The 15100-nt window shown below is 39.8% G+C and overlaps 1 protein-coding gene across 2 annotated transcripts; it reads left to right on the forward strand.

The window, feature by feature from the left end:
* Positions 1-3574: 3574 nt before the first annotated feature.
* On the forward strand, positions 3575-12260 carry LOC148676337 (protein Mis18-beta-like). 2 transcript variants are annotated; one of them, XM_088606598.1, is made up of 5 exons: positions 3575-4130; positions 5817-5880; positions 7230-7352; positions 8534-8615; positions 10158-12260. In XM_088606598.1, exons 1-5 carry the CDS (start codon positions 3707-3709, stop codon positions 10233-10235), a joined length of 771 nt encoding a protein of 256 aa, XP_088462724.1. In that variant the 5' UTR covers positions 3575-3706; the 3' UTR covers positions 10236-12260. The 2 variants fall into 2 exon arrangements, with proteins under 2 accessions (XP_088462724.1, XP_088462716.1); XM_088606590.1 differs by having other exon boundaries at positions 3584-4130; positions 5814-5880.
* The last annotated feature ends 2840 nt before the right edge of the window (positions 12261-15100 follow it).

A 15100-nucleotide genomic window follows, 5' to 3' on the forward strand; every position in this document is an offset into this window, starting at 1 on the left:
ATCCACAAATCGTAGTCGTAAAGTATGCCAAATCTAGAAGCCAGGGAATCAATGTACAAGAAGAAAGTCTCCGGGAAACTGGGAAGTTGAGCTCAAACAGGATAGACCCAATACTGAGCACTGAGCTGACCGCAGACAGCTCTAAAGTATCTTACTGCTGGGGGTGTGATGGTGAACAGGTAAAGTGAGTAATTATCTGGTTCAGTGAGAACTAGGCCTTTTGAAAGGGTCAGTGGTCTGATTGCGTGAGACCAGTCATAAATCATGAAGAACTAGTTGATATGATTTTGTTTTTATTGATATTGCATTCAAATCCTGAACACTCAAACTGTAGACTTCTAATGGTAAGATAAGTAAATATGAGTGAGAACTAAACAGAAACATTGAAATATGTTGAGGTGGCATGGTGGTGCAGTGGTTCATTGCTGCCTTGCAGTACTGGGACCCTGGGTTTAACTGCAGATGTGGGCTGCTATACACCTGGACTTTGTTTGCTCTCTCCGTGCTTGCCTAGGTTTTCTTCAGGTGCTCTAGTTTCCTCCCACAGTCCAAAAATACACTGACAGGTTAATGGGCTTTTGGGAAGATGGTCCTGTCCCAAGGTGTGAGTGTGTGCATGATTGTGTTTGTGTCTGTGAGTCTGCCCTGAGATGGACTGGAGTCCCACTCAGGCTTACCCTGCCATTCGACAGTTGCTTGCTCCGGCTCCCACAAGCTGCTGCTACTAGTGGTGCTGGTGGACCAGTAGGTGGTGCTTTTGCTTTTCCACTAAAAAGTAATGCTCACTGTGGAGACCAGAGGCAGCTGGCAGGGGCTTGCTGTAGGAGGCAGCATACGTCAAACAAACATTAAGTCAAGGCTCTCAGTACCTGCAATCAGTGCCCTCAATTGTGTACATAAAAGTACTTATAATGTTTAGTATGTGAGTTGTTTGTAATGCCTTACGATTCAGTCTCAAATATACTATTTTTTTATACAATGTCGTCTTACTTGAGAACCACCAGGTGAAAGTTTTGGGGCAGGGTCCCCTCCTCTTATTAATCAACGGTCTGCTCGCCATTGAAACCTCAAACTCTCAAGTGCTTATGCCTCAGGTTTCAATTTTACCTCCACCTCCTCTTTCAATTTCAATGTTGACTTTGTATCCAGGCTCCTCCATGCTGTAAGTGAAGTTCATTTCTTGGCCTCAGGTTAACAGCGGCACCTAAGCCCTGCTGGGGACCCCGACCACTCAGTCCTTAGGGGTGCCTATGCCTTCTTCCTTCTCTCCCCAGAGGGCTCAGCTCTCACTTGTGAGGTAGTGCCTCTCAAAGCAACTCAAGCACCACGATTGCACACGGTTTCCCAGCGCGGTCCTACACTCTCTAGCCCTGGCTTCTACCAGTGAGATACTCTTCTTGTGTTTTTAATTGATACACCTTATTTTCAAAATACTATTATTGACAAGTATGTATCACTAGATTTTTCAAACAAATAATAATAATGGCCACATAAAATATTAATACAATGACTGATAGACTGGTGTGCTCTCCAGGGCAGAGTTTTTCCTTGCGCACTGATCTCAGCTAACAGAGAGGGACACAATAAGAAGTCTAGATAGAGCTCCAAGAGGAGCATAGGGTTTTGTTTTGGTTTCTGGAGTTTTCTCACACTGTATAACAAATGATTATTGATTTTTTTACCATACGGCAGCATTTGTGTGTCATACAACACCTTCCTGTTTAAAGATACCGGCTACAACAACCTGCTCCCCCAGGTGAAATACATTTGCTAGACAAAGAGGGTGGACATCTCAGCTTTTGCTACCACCACAATTAATAATGGATATTTTCCCACTTTACAATGCTGTGTGTAATGAGGACCTAATTATTATACAATTACAACACATCCCTTTGCATAACGTTGCATGTACAGATTTTATTTTTTCAAAAGAAAAATTAGTAAGTATAATTTGTACCTTGACCATGGATTAATCTGATTTGATTTGGTTTCCTGATCCATCCATTATTAGAAGGCTGCTTATTCCTGGCAACCAGAGCCAGTCAAAACATATAAGTCTTTATGACTTATGTAAGTACCTCACTAAATAGTAGGGATGAATTAATATTAAGGCTTCCACCAACAGTCCTGCCTGAGAACTTAGAAAACACTAAGTGGGCATTGCAGGCCAGTCCATGATCCACCAATACCTGCACAGAACATAGTTAAATATAGGTTAGGTTGTTGCTGAAAGTACAAAAAATGTGATCTTTCAAAGAAACAAGAAGTTCAAATGTGAAGACATATACTGTGAATAGAGATATACAGTACAGTGCATATATTCAAATGTAAATAGAGAAACTATTGGGGGTAAAATTAAAATGAACTCTTTAGTATACTTCCCCCTTTCTAAGATTAAAGACCAATTTCTTTACACTAGGTTCGAAAGAGAGGACAGGAGGAGCAAGCCAGAATCAATACAATTTTCTTTGAATTACAACAGACTATGGAAAATTAACACCACACAGAAAACTATAACATTTCAGTGCTGTAAATGATGCAAGTGATGCAAGTTTGAAAAGTACTGTTAGTTCGTAAAGGTCAGAGTTAGTTTTAGCTCTCTTCCCTTTGCAGGTGGGGACTTGGAGCAGAAGAGATGGAGTCTCTCTGAGGTCTGCAGTTGGAGACCTCTGGCTGTAGTCTTGTCTTCATTCTTTTTCTTCTAACTTTTGTTAGAATAGATAGAGGTGGACAGAGAATGGGAGCCAGCAGTCTGTTTGAAAGCTCTGTATATCTGCTGCATCATCAGTTCCACAGAGTGATGGAACGAGGCAGAGTGAGTAACAAGAGCCTGCAGGTTTTAAGAGCAGATTTGAACCCAGCAGTTATGCAACTGGAGTCTGATACTTGTCTCTGTCACATGCGGGTCAAATCAAGCACAGCCAAATACAATTCAGTCCTTCTCAAGAACTCCAGTGAGAATATCAGTGTTCTCCAATAGGCTAAGAACAGCCGTTTCGTGCCCTGTAAAAAGAGTGATACTCTAGCGACAACTATGTGATCTTACTACGTGCGTATAGCGCCTCTCTTACACAAGCAGCGTTTTAAATAGAAGGCGGGCTCTGTGTGCAGAGATTTATTTGAATGTATTTTTAAATATTGATACAAATAAACATTTAAAGAGACACCAACTTTATAACTATATGTGTTTATAACCACTTTTGTGTATTTAATTGCACTTTTTCAATATTATTAATCTTGTAAACAGATTTCCCAATTTTTTGTAATGCAGACAAAGCTAAACAAAAAAGAAACCAAAAGAAACTCCTGCACTCTGGGAGTTGTAGTCTTTGCAGGTGACCAGTGAAGGTGGCTTATACATTGCCTGAAAATCTAACGCACAAACAGTTCAAAGATACACACTGGAAACTTACAAGGAATCTGTGATAATTTAACTTATTTTGTTGTTTGTAGTAAGAAACCGCAGAACTTGTGAAATGTTTTCCTAAGAAAAAAGGAGAACGGCCCGCGATGATTCACTTCTGAATTGACATAAAATACATTTTAACCAATCAACGTTTACCGGCTAAAACGTTTCCGCGGATGATTGGAGAAAACGTACAAAACAAAAAAGGCGAATAATTCTGACCAATCAAGTGTTAAAAAAAAAAACACAAAACACATGGTCTGGCTTGTGCGCGGGATAAATTAGATTCGATTTGGGACCATGGCACCTCGGAGAAGTGGTAAAGCTTGCAAGAAGGTTCTTAATTTTCAGAAATATTTGCAAGCGACCAAACGTCAGCCAGCAAGCCCTGGCGCCCTACTGAAAGACAAAGGTGATGCAAACGCACCGTTTGCGTCTGCTCCGGTCTCCAGAAAGATCAGCGGAGCCCTAGCCTCAGCGCGCAGGTATGAGGAGCCCGGCGAAGACTCCGAGCCGAGCAGCTATGCGGACTCCGAGCCGAGCAGGTATGCGGGCTCCGGCGACACCCTTGTGCTGCAGGATAGCGACGAGAGTTCCTCGGGGCCAGGCTGCGAGGTGCTGGTCCAGAGCGTGGTGATGCTGTGCGGGTCGTGCAGGACGGTGCTGGCGGACTCCTGGCAGGTGTGCGGAGAGGACAGGAGAAAGGGCATCATCGCCTGTGCCAGTGAGTACCAGCACCGACGATCGGACCCCAGAACAGCGCTAAAACTGTTATTAATAATAACACGGATAGTATAAAACAAGAAATAGTAACTCCAAGTGAATTATGTTGTGGTTAATCCCTAATCTGCACAAGCGTTAAAAATGGCCATGTATCTTTCGTAAAATAATACAAAGCGTTTTGGTGAACTGTAAATTACATTTCTCAACCGACTTGACAAAAATGGCTAGATTTGTTTTCCAGGCCTGGAAAATGTGAAAATATATTATAAAACATCAGTGGAAGTCTTTAAATGAGAGTACGACATACTAACAGATAAATACGTTTATCCAACTGAAGATCATGCGATTTGAGAACGGTGTATTCCTAAAAACAATGAACAACCTTATGCATAAAGCGCGAGAGTGAATTATGACTGCTTTAAACAAATATGGTTTGTTAGAACATCGAGAGTTAGCATCCTACAAAATTATTAAATTTTACTTCGGTGACTTCAATAAAAGTCACTAAAGCAAAGTTTTATTATAGTTCTATAGTAGACTATATACTGAAAGGCGTTTTGGGTTACAGTAGTATGGTGTTTGGACAAAAAATCATTTATTTCAGATTTTATTACATGAATTCGAAGTCCTGACTCCTGCCAGATGTACTATGAATGTTTGCATGTTTAGTATTGAAATACTCCAAGATGTGATGAATAAATGCCACAAAAAAGCTCCAGCTGTGTAATTACATCGTATGAGTATTTTTAATGAACAAAAAGCATGAGAACTGATAATGCATTGTCCGTCATGCACACTTCTGACAAATGGACTTTCTGGAGGAAGTTTTGTACAGACATTGATTGTATTCCCACTGTCCGCTTCACTTGCATGCCATTCAGGTGATTTTTTTATTTTTACAGTCAACGCGCTAGAGGTGGGTTGCAACAGCAAGCCTAGTTAACCGCACAGCTATGATGACGTGTCCTGCTTCATGATAAACCTGCTAGGTGTAATGTCTTGAATTAGCTATCAATATTCATCCATCTTTCATCTGTCCGTTTCATACCCATTCAGGGTTGCAGGGGAGCCGAAGCCTGTCCCAGCAGGTAAGGGGTGCAAGGCAGGGTACACTCTGGAAGGGACACAGTGCGCACTGCAGACAGCCGTGTCCACACTCACAGCAGGGCCACGCTTCCCAGAAGCCAGTTAACCTGTTTTGTCAGAGGAAAACCAGAACACCCAGAGAAAACTCGCACTAACACAGGAAGAATGTGCAAACTCCGTGCAGATAGTATCCCAGGTCCAGAACTGAACCCAGGGCCCCAGCACTGCGAGGGTGCAATGTTAACAGTGCCATAATGCCAACCGACATGGCTTCTGGGAAGATTGGCCCTGGTGAGTGTGTGTGCCCTGCAATGCACTGGTGGCCGGGCCGGGCCAGGGTGTGTCTTGTCTGCACCCATTGCTTGCAGGAATAGATCCTGGCTCCCTCACGACCATGTACCGGATAACGTGATTATAACACGGATGGATAGCTTTATACACCTTTTAAATTGTTTTTTAATATCTTTTATTTTCTCTCAAAACCAGAGTGTTCAAACTGTACACTTTTGTGGTTGAAAGAATTTAAATGTCAGTAAAGACCTGTTAAAATATGTGTTTTAAAAAAAAAAATGTTTAACCAATTATGTTTCCAAACCAGAAGTAACCCACAATGTCAAGATGAAGGAAGATCTTGAACTTGGACTTGATAGCTGGCTGACCGACTGGTATGCACATTTCCAAAATATAATTTTTATTTTATTTTCTTTGGTTATATAGTGGTGTCCAACACTGTTGCAAGTTGTATGTATACATGTATAAATGTATACATCTTAAATCATGTCCTTTTGTTCAAGTGTATGTAGGGGGTCTTTTTTTTTGTCTTTAAGAAATTAAAATGTTTTTTCAGAGGTATATTGATGTTGTTCTTAATATAGAGACAGTAGATTGCAAGAAGTGGTCTCATTTAGTTGAATTCAGAGGATTTTATATTTTTTTTGTTTTTGTAACTGTATGATGTGCCTTGTGGCTTAAAAAGATGGGTAAAATAATGTGGTCCAGCTCTATATGAAGAACACAATTGGATACTACAGTAGCTTAGCAATTTAAATATACATAACTAAGAATACTGAATTGTAAACTGTGTGTAGTAGTGAAAGTCGCTATACAAGGAGCAAACATTTGGAGTCTCAGAGTAAAACCACAATCTCTCCACCACCAGCCCACTGGCAGATAGTCCTTACAGAGTTAAGTTAATTAAGTTAACTTAAATAGATGTTCTCACTCAAATACCTGCTGTCTATTGGCAGACATTGCATGGATCTGGCCTACTTGTTCAGCCTTTCAAACACAGTTGCTGAGTCCCTAAATCCAGACTGAGGTACTTCAATGCCTGGGAAAGTTTAGTTTAGCCCATGCGTACACATGGGTATCTGATATCAGATGTGCAGTTTGAGAGAGGCTCTGAAGAGGGCTCTTGTTGGGCTCAGGTTTACCAGAGATGTTGCATTTGAGCAGTGTTTCTTGTTGATTGGTCTGAATGTAGAACTTAATATGTGCTGCATTGCATCTGAGCCATAGAGGAAAGAGAATTTATACGGAATGAAGCTTCATGTCTATGTTGGTAATCATTCTGGATTGCTACCAGCATGGAAATAACTTTTATTTGGTTGCAATGTACTGTGCAAAAGCCTGACGTGAGCTTGCTGTGCAATTGTAAGAACACTCTCAGTACAGCACGTGAACAATTAAAGCCTTTGTGTTATTAGCACTAAACAGAATGAAATTAAGATTTAATCTTTTTTTACAGAACCCTGGTGTGTGCAATGTTATTACATATGAACTTTATTGTTATATAGATCATCAGAAGGGCTGCGAAAAGAGCCAAAAGCCCTAGAAAGTAGCCAATGGCCATAGAAAGGTTCCTTTCTTCTGCCAAGTGCCTATAGCTTTACCCAAGGGACCTGTGAGGATTGAATCGCTTCAGGATGCAACAGGATTGCAGTCGGGAGGGGTGGGTTTGTGGTTCCTGAAGTGAAGCAGTTTTACAGTGGCCTGTTCTTTTTTGTTGTTGTAGTGTTTATTACAGCCTCAATTGCAGAGGCTGTAAGAGTTTTGTGGGCGTAGTTCTGCATTCGACACCTCCGGCTCTCTCTTCTTTCCGGAACCTCTTCCTTTTGATGAAGGAGCACCTCATCTGGTCAGTAAATAACACCCATTATAAGAAATTGTCCTCTCCCTGTAGGGAAGCATTTATATTCCTGAATATTTAAACCTATGTACTATGTATTTTGTTTATGCATTTTACAGGGTGTTTTTATACATTATTAACATTTCTGGTGTATTTTTTTAAAGTTTGCTAAAGCATGGGAAACACTAAAAACGCATAATGTATCCGATTTGCTGACATTATACCACTTGCCCTACATTTTAGGATGCCATTGATATGCATGACTTTAAGACTTTTATAAGAGTATGTTTTACACATTTTTGCATTTTATTACATCTGTTTTGTGGGGAAAGTCTGGTATTTGAGATTTTGCGGACAAATTTGCGGAGTTAGACTATCTTAGAAAAATCTCAGATGATGAAAGGTAACACATATTGCATCGGTGGGATTTCGGTGAAGGAAGCTAAGATCCTAACTGCCTAATCATTGTTAACACCAAGTTACAGCCCGGACCACTTCAGGTTCCCTTTTGATGTGTAAAGTGTTTTGGGAAATTCTGTGTAGAAATGTAAGGAATTATTATTGCACAAAGTTATGTAGGTTCTGTCCCAGATTATTCCACCAATTTTGAATAGGATTTAGAGCTGGCTATTGTTCTGGCCAAGGATAGAAAGAAACACTGTAAATGAAATTGATTTATGGTGCCTTTCATCCCAAAAGATTCCAAATTCTTTCCTGAAGGGAACATGAAGGAAGTCATTATCATGTTTATTAAGCTATCGCGCAAAGCACATAACTTAGTGTATATGTTTGACAGGCGGTTTCTGATTTCTGTTGTCTGTGCCAGGATATATTCTGGATTTAGATTGATGGACACAGTGGAAAAACTTAACAGGCTTTTCAATTCATACGTTTTGACAGCAGTGTGCAGAATAGGTCGGGGCTGTGGACTTAGGACATTACTGGAAGGTTGTAGGTTCACATCCCATTTGAAGATCTGCTCTGGTACCCTTGCAAGGGTACTGGAGCTCTGACGGCTCCAGTAAATTGCCTACCAGTATAAATGAGAACAAATTTAAGTTGTTTTAAAAAACATCTGTCAACAAATATCATTATCAGGGATCTCAGAAGTTCTGCTCTCAGGTGGACCTTCAATATACTTTGTGAAACATTAGTCCTCAGATGTTGCTCATTCTTCCTTATCTTTGCAGTTATATTCTGAACACTTGTGAAATTGTGAAGGGTACTGATGTGCTGTTTGACCAGCATCTCATTGGCGAAGACATCTCTAAGGTAGGGCTATTAAAGATAGCTTATAATCTAAATTATAAGATCTTATAATAAAACTTTTTTCTATCCAAAACTCATGTGCAATTACTGCTTATTCAGTGATCTGGTAAGAATGTGAAGCAAACTCTGGAAAACGTTATTTATTTACAACAATTGAGTATCGCGGTCATCGATATTCTCACCATGTTCGCATAAGTTTTCTCCAGGTGCACTAGTTTCCTCCCACAGTCCAAACTCTCACTGGTAGGTTAATTAGCTTCCTGGAAAAATTGACCCTAGGTGTGAGAGGTGTGCCTTCTGATGGACTGATCTACCCTGCCCTGTTTCGTTTTTTGGGATGGTCTGCAACCCTGAATTGGAGGAAGTGGTTAGAAAATGGATGGATTTCATAGAATAAGTTACCTAAACATTGTTGCTGATAAGTGTTTAATAGCACCTGTTTAGATCCAGTTTAAGATCCTTGATCTAACCCACAGCTGTCCTCGTCACACTGCCTCCCTAGTTTTGGTACTTTGTCTCCACTCACACTAACTCTCATTCTCTCTGCTCCTGCCTCTTTCTCCTCTCTGCTGCACCCATGTGGTGGAGTATTGATGAAGAATTCCCAGCCTAACAAGATTAATCTTTGCCAAAACAGACTATCTTCAGCTTTATTTAATTGGCTAAAACATTAATTTCAGCTGGCACATTGGTCTGGCAGACAGTGCTGCTACCTCTCACCTCTTGGGTCCTAGGACTCGGGTACCTTCTGTGTGGTGTTTGCATGACCTGCGTTTGTGTGGGGTTTTGTCACAGTTCTCTCATTTCTTCCTACTGTCAAAAACATGCTCTGGATGTTATTGCTCTTGTATAGCTCACAAATTGCAACATGTTTGTGTATCCAGTGATGTATGTCAGGTCTGGGCTGTAGTCAGGAACAAGTGGCTTTCTGATAACGGATGGGTGGAATCTCTGTCACTTGGATGACTTTGGGTGTGTTAACCCAAAATAGGTTTGCTTTTTTCCTTTTGGAGCAATTGTAGCTTCCCATCAAACTTCATCATATTTAGCTATGTTTATGCATGGTTTAATGTAGAGATCAGGATAAATACATGTTTAGGTATTCCGCTGCTAAATGTTTTAAGTGTACCTTTCTTAAATGGCAGGAATACTAAGTCTTAAATGTATTACAAACAATCTGTCTTGTAATAGCATATGACTGCAATCATGAGCAGATAAAATAAGAAATCAAAACTTTCAATAGAAAGGTATTTAAGATTATTTAAAACAACTTTTTAAACCCCTTTAACAACCTGTTCTTTAGAATATGTACTCCTTAATAATTGCTCGTGTGCATTTCACTAGGTGAAGTGATTACTCCTGTAGGCTGTGCCTTTGAACGAAATGGAAAAAATGTTATTTGGGCTTTCATGTCCTGGTGACTTCACAATCAAAGGGAGCAGGTAGCATTCAGTGCCACATGGGTTGTTTACCGATTAAATGTACATTTTGTAAATATGTCTTGAGGAATATTTAATATTGTTTCCTTTGTTTTTCCTTTTGCAGTTAAAGAGCAAGCTTATTCAGCTGCACCAACGTGTTGCGATGATAGAAGAGAAATTAGCCAGGTGCCTGAATAGATAGATCCCTGAGGTGGGCAGCCTGAAGCCAAAGGAAAAGGCATTGCATTATGCCAGTCACCCTGGAGTTCCAGGGAGTGGTGAGAGATACAAGCCATCTCTGTCAGACCGTGTTTTGGGATGCACAAATAAAGAGGCAAAGGTGCAAGTGTTTTTCAATCTGGCAAAAATCAGATTTGGGTGGTTGCAAAAACACCACACTTATTATTTTAGATTTTGTGAGGTATAATTTTGGTTGTCCAGTTTTGGATAATGTCAGACCACCACCAAATGATTTTAGTGATTTGACTGCATTAATAAGGATGTAAAATTTTTGGTTTGGTTGGGCAGATGCCTACAGCTTCTAAGCCTCTGGTTTGGTGCACACCATTGTCAAGAGCTCCAGTCCACTATGGGCATGTTCTGGCTGGATTTGTTGGTATGTTACAGTTAGCAACATGTATAAGGCTTGTAAATTGAAAGGTTCAATTTATAGTTACCTCAGTTAAGTGATGAGTGCCGTGCAGTGCAGCAAGAACCAGGGGATGCTGCTGGCCTTATGGATGGGTGTCTTACAGTTCCAGATCCACCCACTCCAACTGTGCTTTGTAGTTTCCAGGGCACGGAGCAGCCAGGTTTTTTCATGTTTCCAGAATGGAGTAAAATAAACTATTAGCAGCTAATTGAAACAATGTAGCACAAAATGATTTTATTTTTTTAGCTTTTTAGACTACATGTTAAAGAATAGTTGCACCAAAATTGTTAAAAGAAAGTTCTACTTCTTAATGTTATTGTTAGTGTTTTTTCCAAGTTGTTCAGACATTTGGGTTATTTCGTTGATCAGATGTTTTTAATAGTTCTGTACAACTTGATTTAAATTAACACCTGCCCATCAGGATGTCCACATTCACTTGATGCAGAGGTCTTGGTGAGTCTGAGGATTACAGTGAAGAAGAACAGTATTGTTCTCTTCTTCAGCCTCACTATATGTTGCTTCACATTTCTAAATAACCACTATGATTGTATATCTATGTACTGTATATTTATACGGTAAGTTAGTAAGTGACTTACCATATAAATGTAAATGGTAAGTCAGTAAGTGAATTAGTTGTGAAGTCTAATATACTTCACGGACTAATTTGTTATTAGTATCAGCCTCTGGGAAAGTCCTTCACTGGAATCCAGTAGTGTGTGATCCAGATTAAAAGGGGTTTTTGATGCTTAGTGTAGTCCTGATGAGGAAGACAACTGCAGTTGTCGTGTTACAGAAGAACCCCCTTTATAAACAAGCAGCAGTATTGGGCATGTTTATGGATAGGGACTTTGCTAAGGACTCCTCCCAAGTGGCTTAACCAGCACAGTCCTGGGTTTATGATCCAGATGTCATAAATTCCAGCCTGGGTCATGTTGCTAGCTGACTGACTGGTATTCCTCACATCTGAGGGTCAATGGCCAGGGCTCTGTTGGTGATAGGGCAACCTGTGGGGCTTCCAGGGCACTTGCAGACACAAGGTGCTGCTGGTGAGGGACACACCTCTGCTTCAGTCGGTGCTGAACCGCTAGAACAAGACTTTGATGTTTTAAAAAAAATGAGTGGCTCAAAGGTGGACAAGTTGGAGTAGTCTTATACTGACGTCACTTCCTTGTTCTGCTCTTTGTATGGTTGTGGGGTTCATAGACTGAAGTCAAGAAGTGAAAAATGAATTGGCGATTCTAATGTTTTAAAAAATCAAAAATAACTATCTGAAAAGATATTTCCCATCTGGCAAGTATATTTGGTAAAAAACTTTACTTTCTGACAAGCATGTATACTGTATATATTATGTATAGATATACTGGAAGTACATTCTCTGGAAGTATGATAAATATTTTGTACCTGTTGTTTATACCTATGCATAACCCAGTGCTGTTCCTGTTAGTTTGCATTAAGGTGGTCCGTCTCTGCAGAGATGAGTGTAGTTTGGGAACAGCAGAAGACTTGGACTTGTAATCTGTTTAAATAACTTGTAAACAAGTGTGGTCTTGAGCTGTTAATAAATATTTTCTTAAATTCGTGTCTCTTAATTGCTGTGCCATTTAAACAAGTTACAGTGTTCTGGTTATTGGACTTTCATTTGAACAGTGGAGCCTGACATTTTAGATTAGCACCAGGATTATTTTTCTTTTGCATTAATACACAACAACCTGTGCTTAATTTAACCTATTTTTTTTTAAGCTGCACTCTGGGACCTGTAGGGATATTACCAGGTTAGCAAGAAAGATTTAGTTTGCGTGTTTCATATTTAAGATATACCAAGAAAATAATTTAAGTTCAATAAAAAGGGAATACAATGCTAAAAAACCCATGAGCAAATTAGGGGGGAAAGAGGAATCTCAACTGCACCATTTGTTAAAAGTCAGAAGACTTTGATAACTGTGTCCAGAGAAAACATGCTACTAGCACAAGAGAGAGTATCATTCACTGTTACCACCTCTGCTCCAGAAATAGTTACTTCTTAATACTTCTTGCGAAATAATGCTCAAGAAGAGAGAGATTGTGAAACATGCTCAACCAAGGCGCATTTAGGTGCATCTAATATTTTGTCTTTTTGGGAAATTTGGTCCTGGTGTGAGTGTTTACATGTCCTGTGTCTTTGTCTGTCCTGTGAAGGACTAGTGCCCTGTCCTTACCCAGCCAATAAACAGTGCCTTGCACCCACTGCTTGCAGGGACAAACCCCAGTTTTCCCATGACCTTAATTGGAAGAAGTTTGGAAATTCTAGTCCATAGGGAGCAGTGTCATCTACTGGTCTACCAACAGCTATGGAAAAATGTGGTTTGTTAATAATAATTAAGTGATCAATTGTTTCACCAACTTGAATACAAGGAAGTCACATGAAAGATGATTAAAAAAACATCTTAGTTGTAGATAAGGATACTGAGTGAGGTCACCCAGAATATGTAATTTTTTATGAACAGTTTGATCATTTAGAAGTTAATAGGCAATCATTTCAAAGGGAAGGTTTTAATAAATTGAAGCATAAGACTGAATATTTATAGATATATAGAAACAAATATTTATAGATTATAATGTACAACTCTGTTGCCCAAAACATGTATCCATCCTATTCACAAACAATTTCTATCACAGACCAACTCTACTGCACATAGAGATATACATCATTATCTGGGAAAGGAAGTCTGATTTTTAAGAATGGTTATAAATTAGAGGAGGCTGGCTAATTTAGCCCACCTAGTACATTTGATAGTTAATTTTTCTGCAGAGCCAATCCAGCCATTTCTTAAAAGAAAGATGAGGTGTCACAAGAAACATGTCTTGGGAAGAAGTGAGAAGACCAGGACGTGATGCCTTCCCTCTGCAGCATATCCATCAGCCAACATCTGTGCAGCTCCATAGGAACCTGACAGCACCTCTCACACGCTGTTTGTCTGTGCCAGGATATATTCTGGCTTTAGACTGATGGACACAATGGAAAAACTTAACAGGAAGGAGGAGTGGCTTCAAGAATCAATTCATAACTTTTGTCAGTAGTGTGACGAATATGGCAGGGCTGTAGACTCGTAACTGAAAGGTTGTGGGTTCACATCCCATTTGAGGCTCTGCTGTTGTACCCTTGAACAAGGATATACTGGAGTGCTGACTGCTCCTGGAAATGGCTGAGCAGTATAAATGAAAACAAATGTAAGTTGTTTGAAGTGTCAAAAATATCAGGGATCTCAGAAGCTCTGCTCTCAGGTAGACCTTCGATATACTTTACGAAACATTCACATTGCTCAGTCTTTTGTCTCTTTGCAGTTATATTCTAAATACCCGTGGAACTGTGAAGGGTACTTATGTGCTGTTTGACCAGCACCTCAACAGCCAAGACAACATTACTGCACATGGAGATAAACATCATTATCTGGGAAAGGACATCTGATTGTTAAGAATGGTTATAAATTAGAGAGGGACGGCTAATTAGCACATGTTCGTTTGGCAGTTAATTTTTCTGCAGAGCTAATCCAGCCATTTCTTAAAAAAACAAAACAAGGGAACACTTTTAAAATGCCTCCTGTTTTTGGCTTTAAGGGCAATTCCAGTTCATGTTTCACTTTTCATTCTGAAGAAGTTTACCGTGTTTACTTCGTCAATGCCTTTGAGAATTTTGAATTGAATCATTTCCCCATATAGTCTTCCTTGTTCGATATCACTGGCATCATACAATTATCAATGGCACACAGATGTATAAAGATAAGCATGAGTTAACTCTTGGAATGCCCCTTCTGAAATATTGACAGTCCTTGACTTTGTACATCAAACTCCAAAAACATTTGAAGCATTGGAAAAATTCAGCAGTTCTTGTGAACAGCACCAAGGCTATAATAAATAATAAGTAATAGGTTTATTCCATGCTGGAAAAAAGAAGAAAGGAAACAACGTTTCGGCCTTGGAGCCTTCTTCACAGAAAAAAAACATCATTTTCTGGAATGAGAATACTACAGTTATAGCTTATGTTCTTCCACAAAAAGCTGTCAAATTTATTTTAAACCTCTGACCAGTAATACAGCTTGTACAGTGAAGCATTGCAACTTGCCAATCACAAGAAAGCTCGTTAGGTGCAATTTTACCCAATGAGGTCCATACCTTATCAGGTCACCTTTAAAAACCTTAATTCAAAGCTTAGGTCACTTCAAGAAAAAGGACACACTTTTTCAGTTTTCTGTGCATTCAATAATGCGTCAAATGTCACCAGAAGCACCCTGAAGGGAACAAAAGAGGTGTCTCAGCTGGGATTTGAACTCAACCTTCTAGGCAAGAGTCCACAACTGTAACCACACTAACTGCTGCCCCCATCTCATCACAATTCATCAGACATCAGAGTTCTTTCAGAATTGTGCACTCTGATTAAA

This window comes from Lepisosteus platostomus, chromosome 2 (genome assembly GCF_059453375.1).
Source record: "Lepisosteus platostomus isolate fLepPlt1 chromosome 2, fLepPlt1.hap1, whole genome shotgun sequence".
NCBI lineage: Eukaryota > Metazoa > Chordata > Actinopteri > Semionotiformes > Lepisosteidae > Lepisosteus > Lepisosteus platostomus.

What these genes read in the sequence shown, in the direction of transcription:
- LOC148676337 (XM_088606590.1), top strand. Translation starts at nt 3,707, where the DNA reads ATGGCACCTCGGAGAAGTGGTAAAGCTTGCAAGAAGGTTCTTAATTTT. An exon ending in GGGCATCATCGCCTGTGCCA is followed by an intron (nt 4,131 to 5,813) that starts GTGAGTACCAGC and finishes TTTCCAAACCAG; the next exon opens with AAGTAACCCACAATGTCAAG. An exon ending in ATGAAGGAGCACCTCATCTG is followed by an intron (nt 7,353 to 8,533) that starts GTCAGTAAATAA and finishes TTATCTTTGCAG; the next exon opens with TTATATTCTGAACACTTGTG.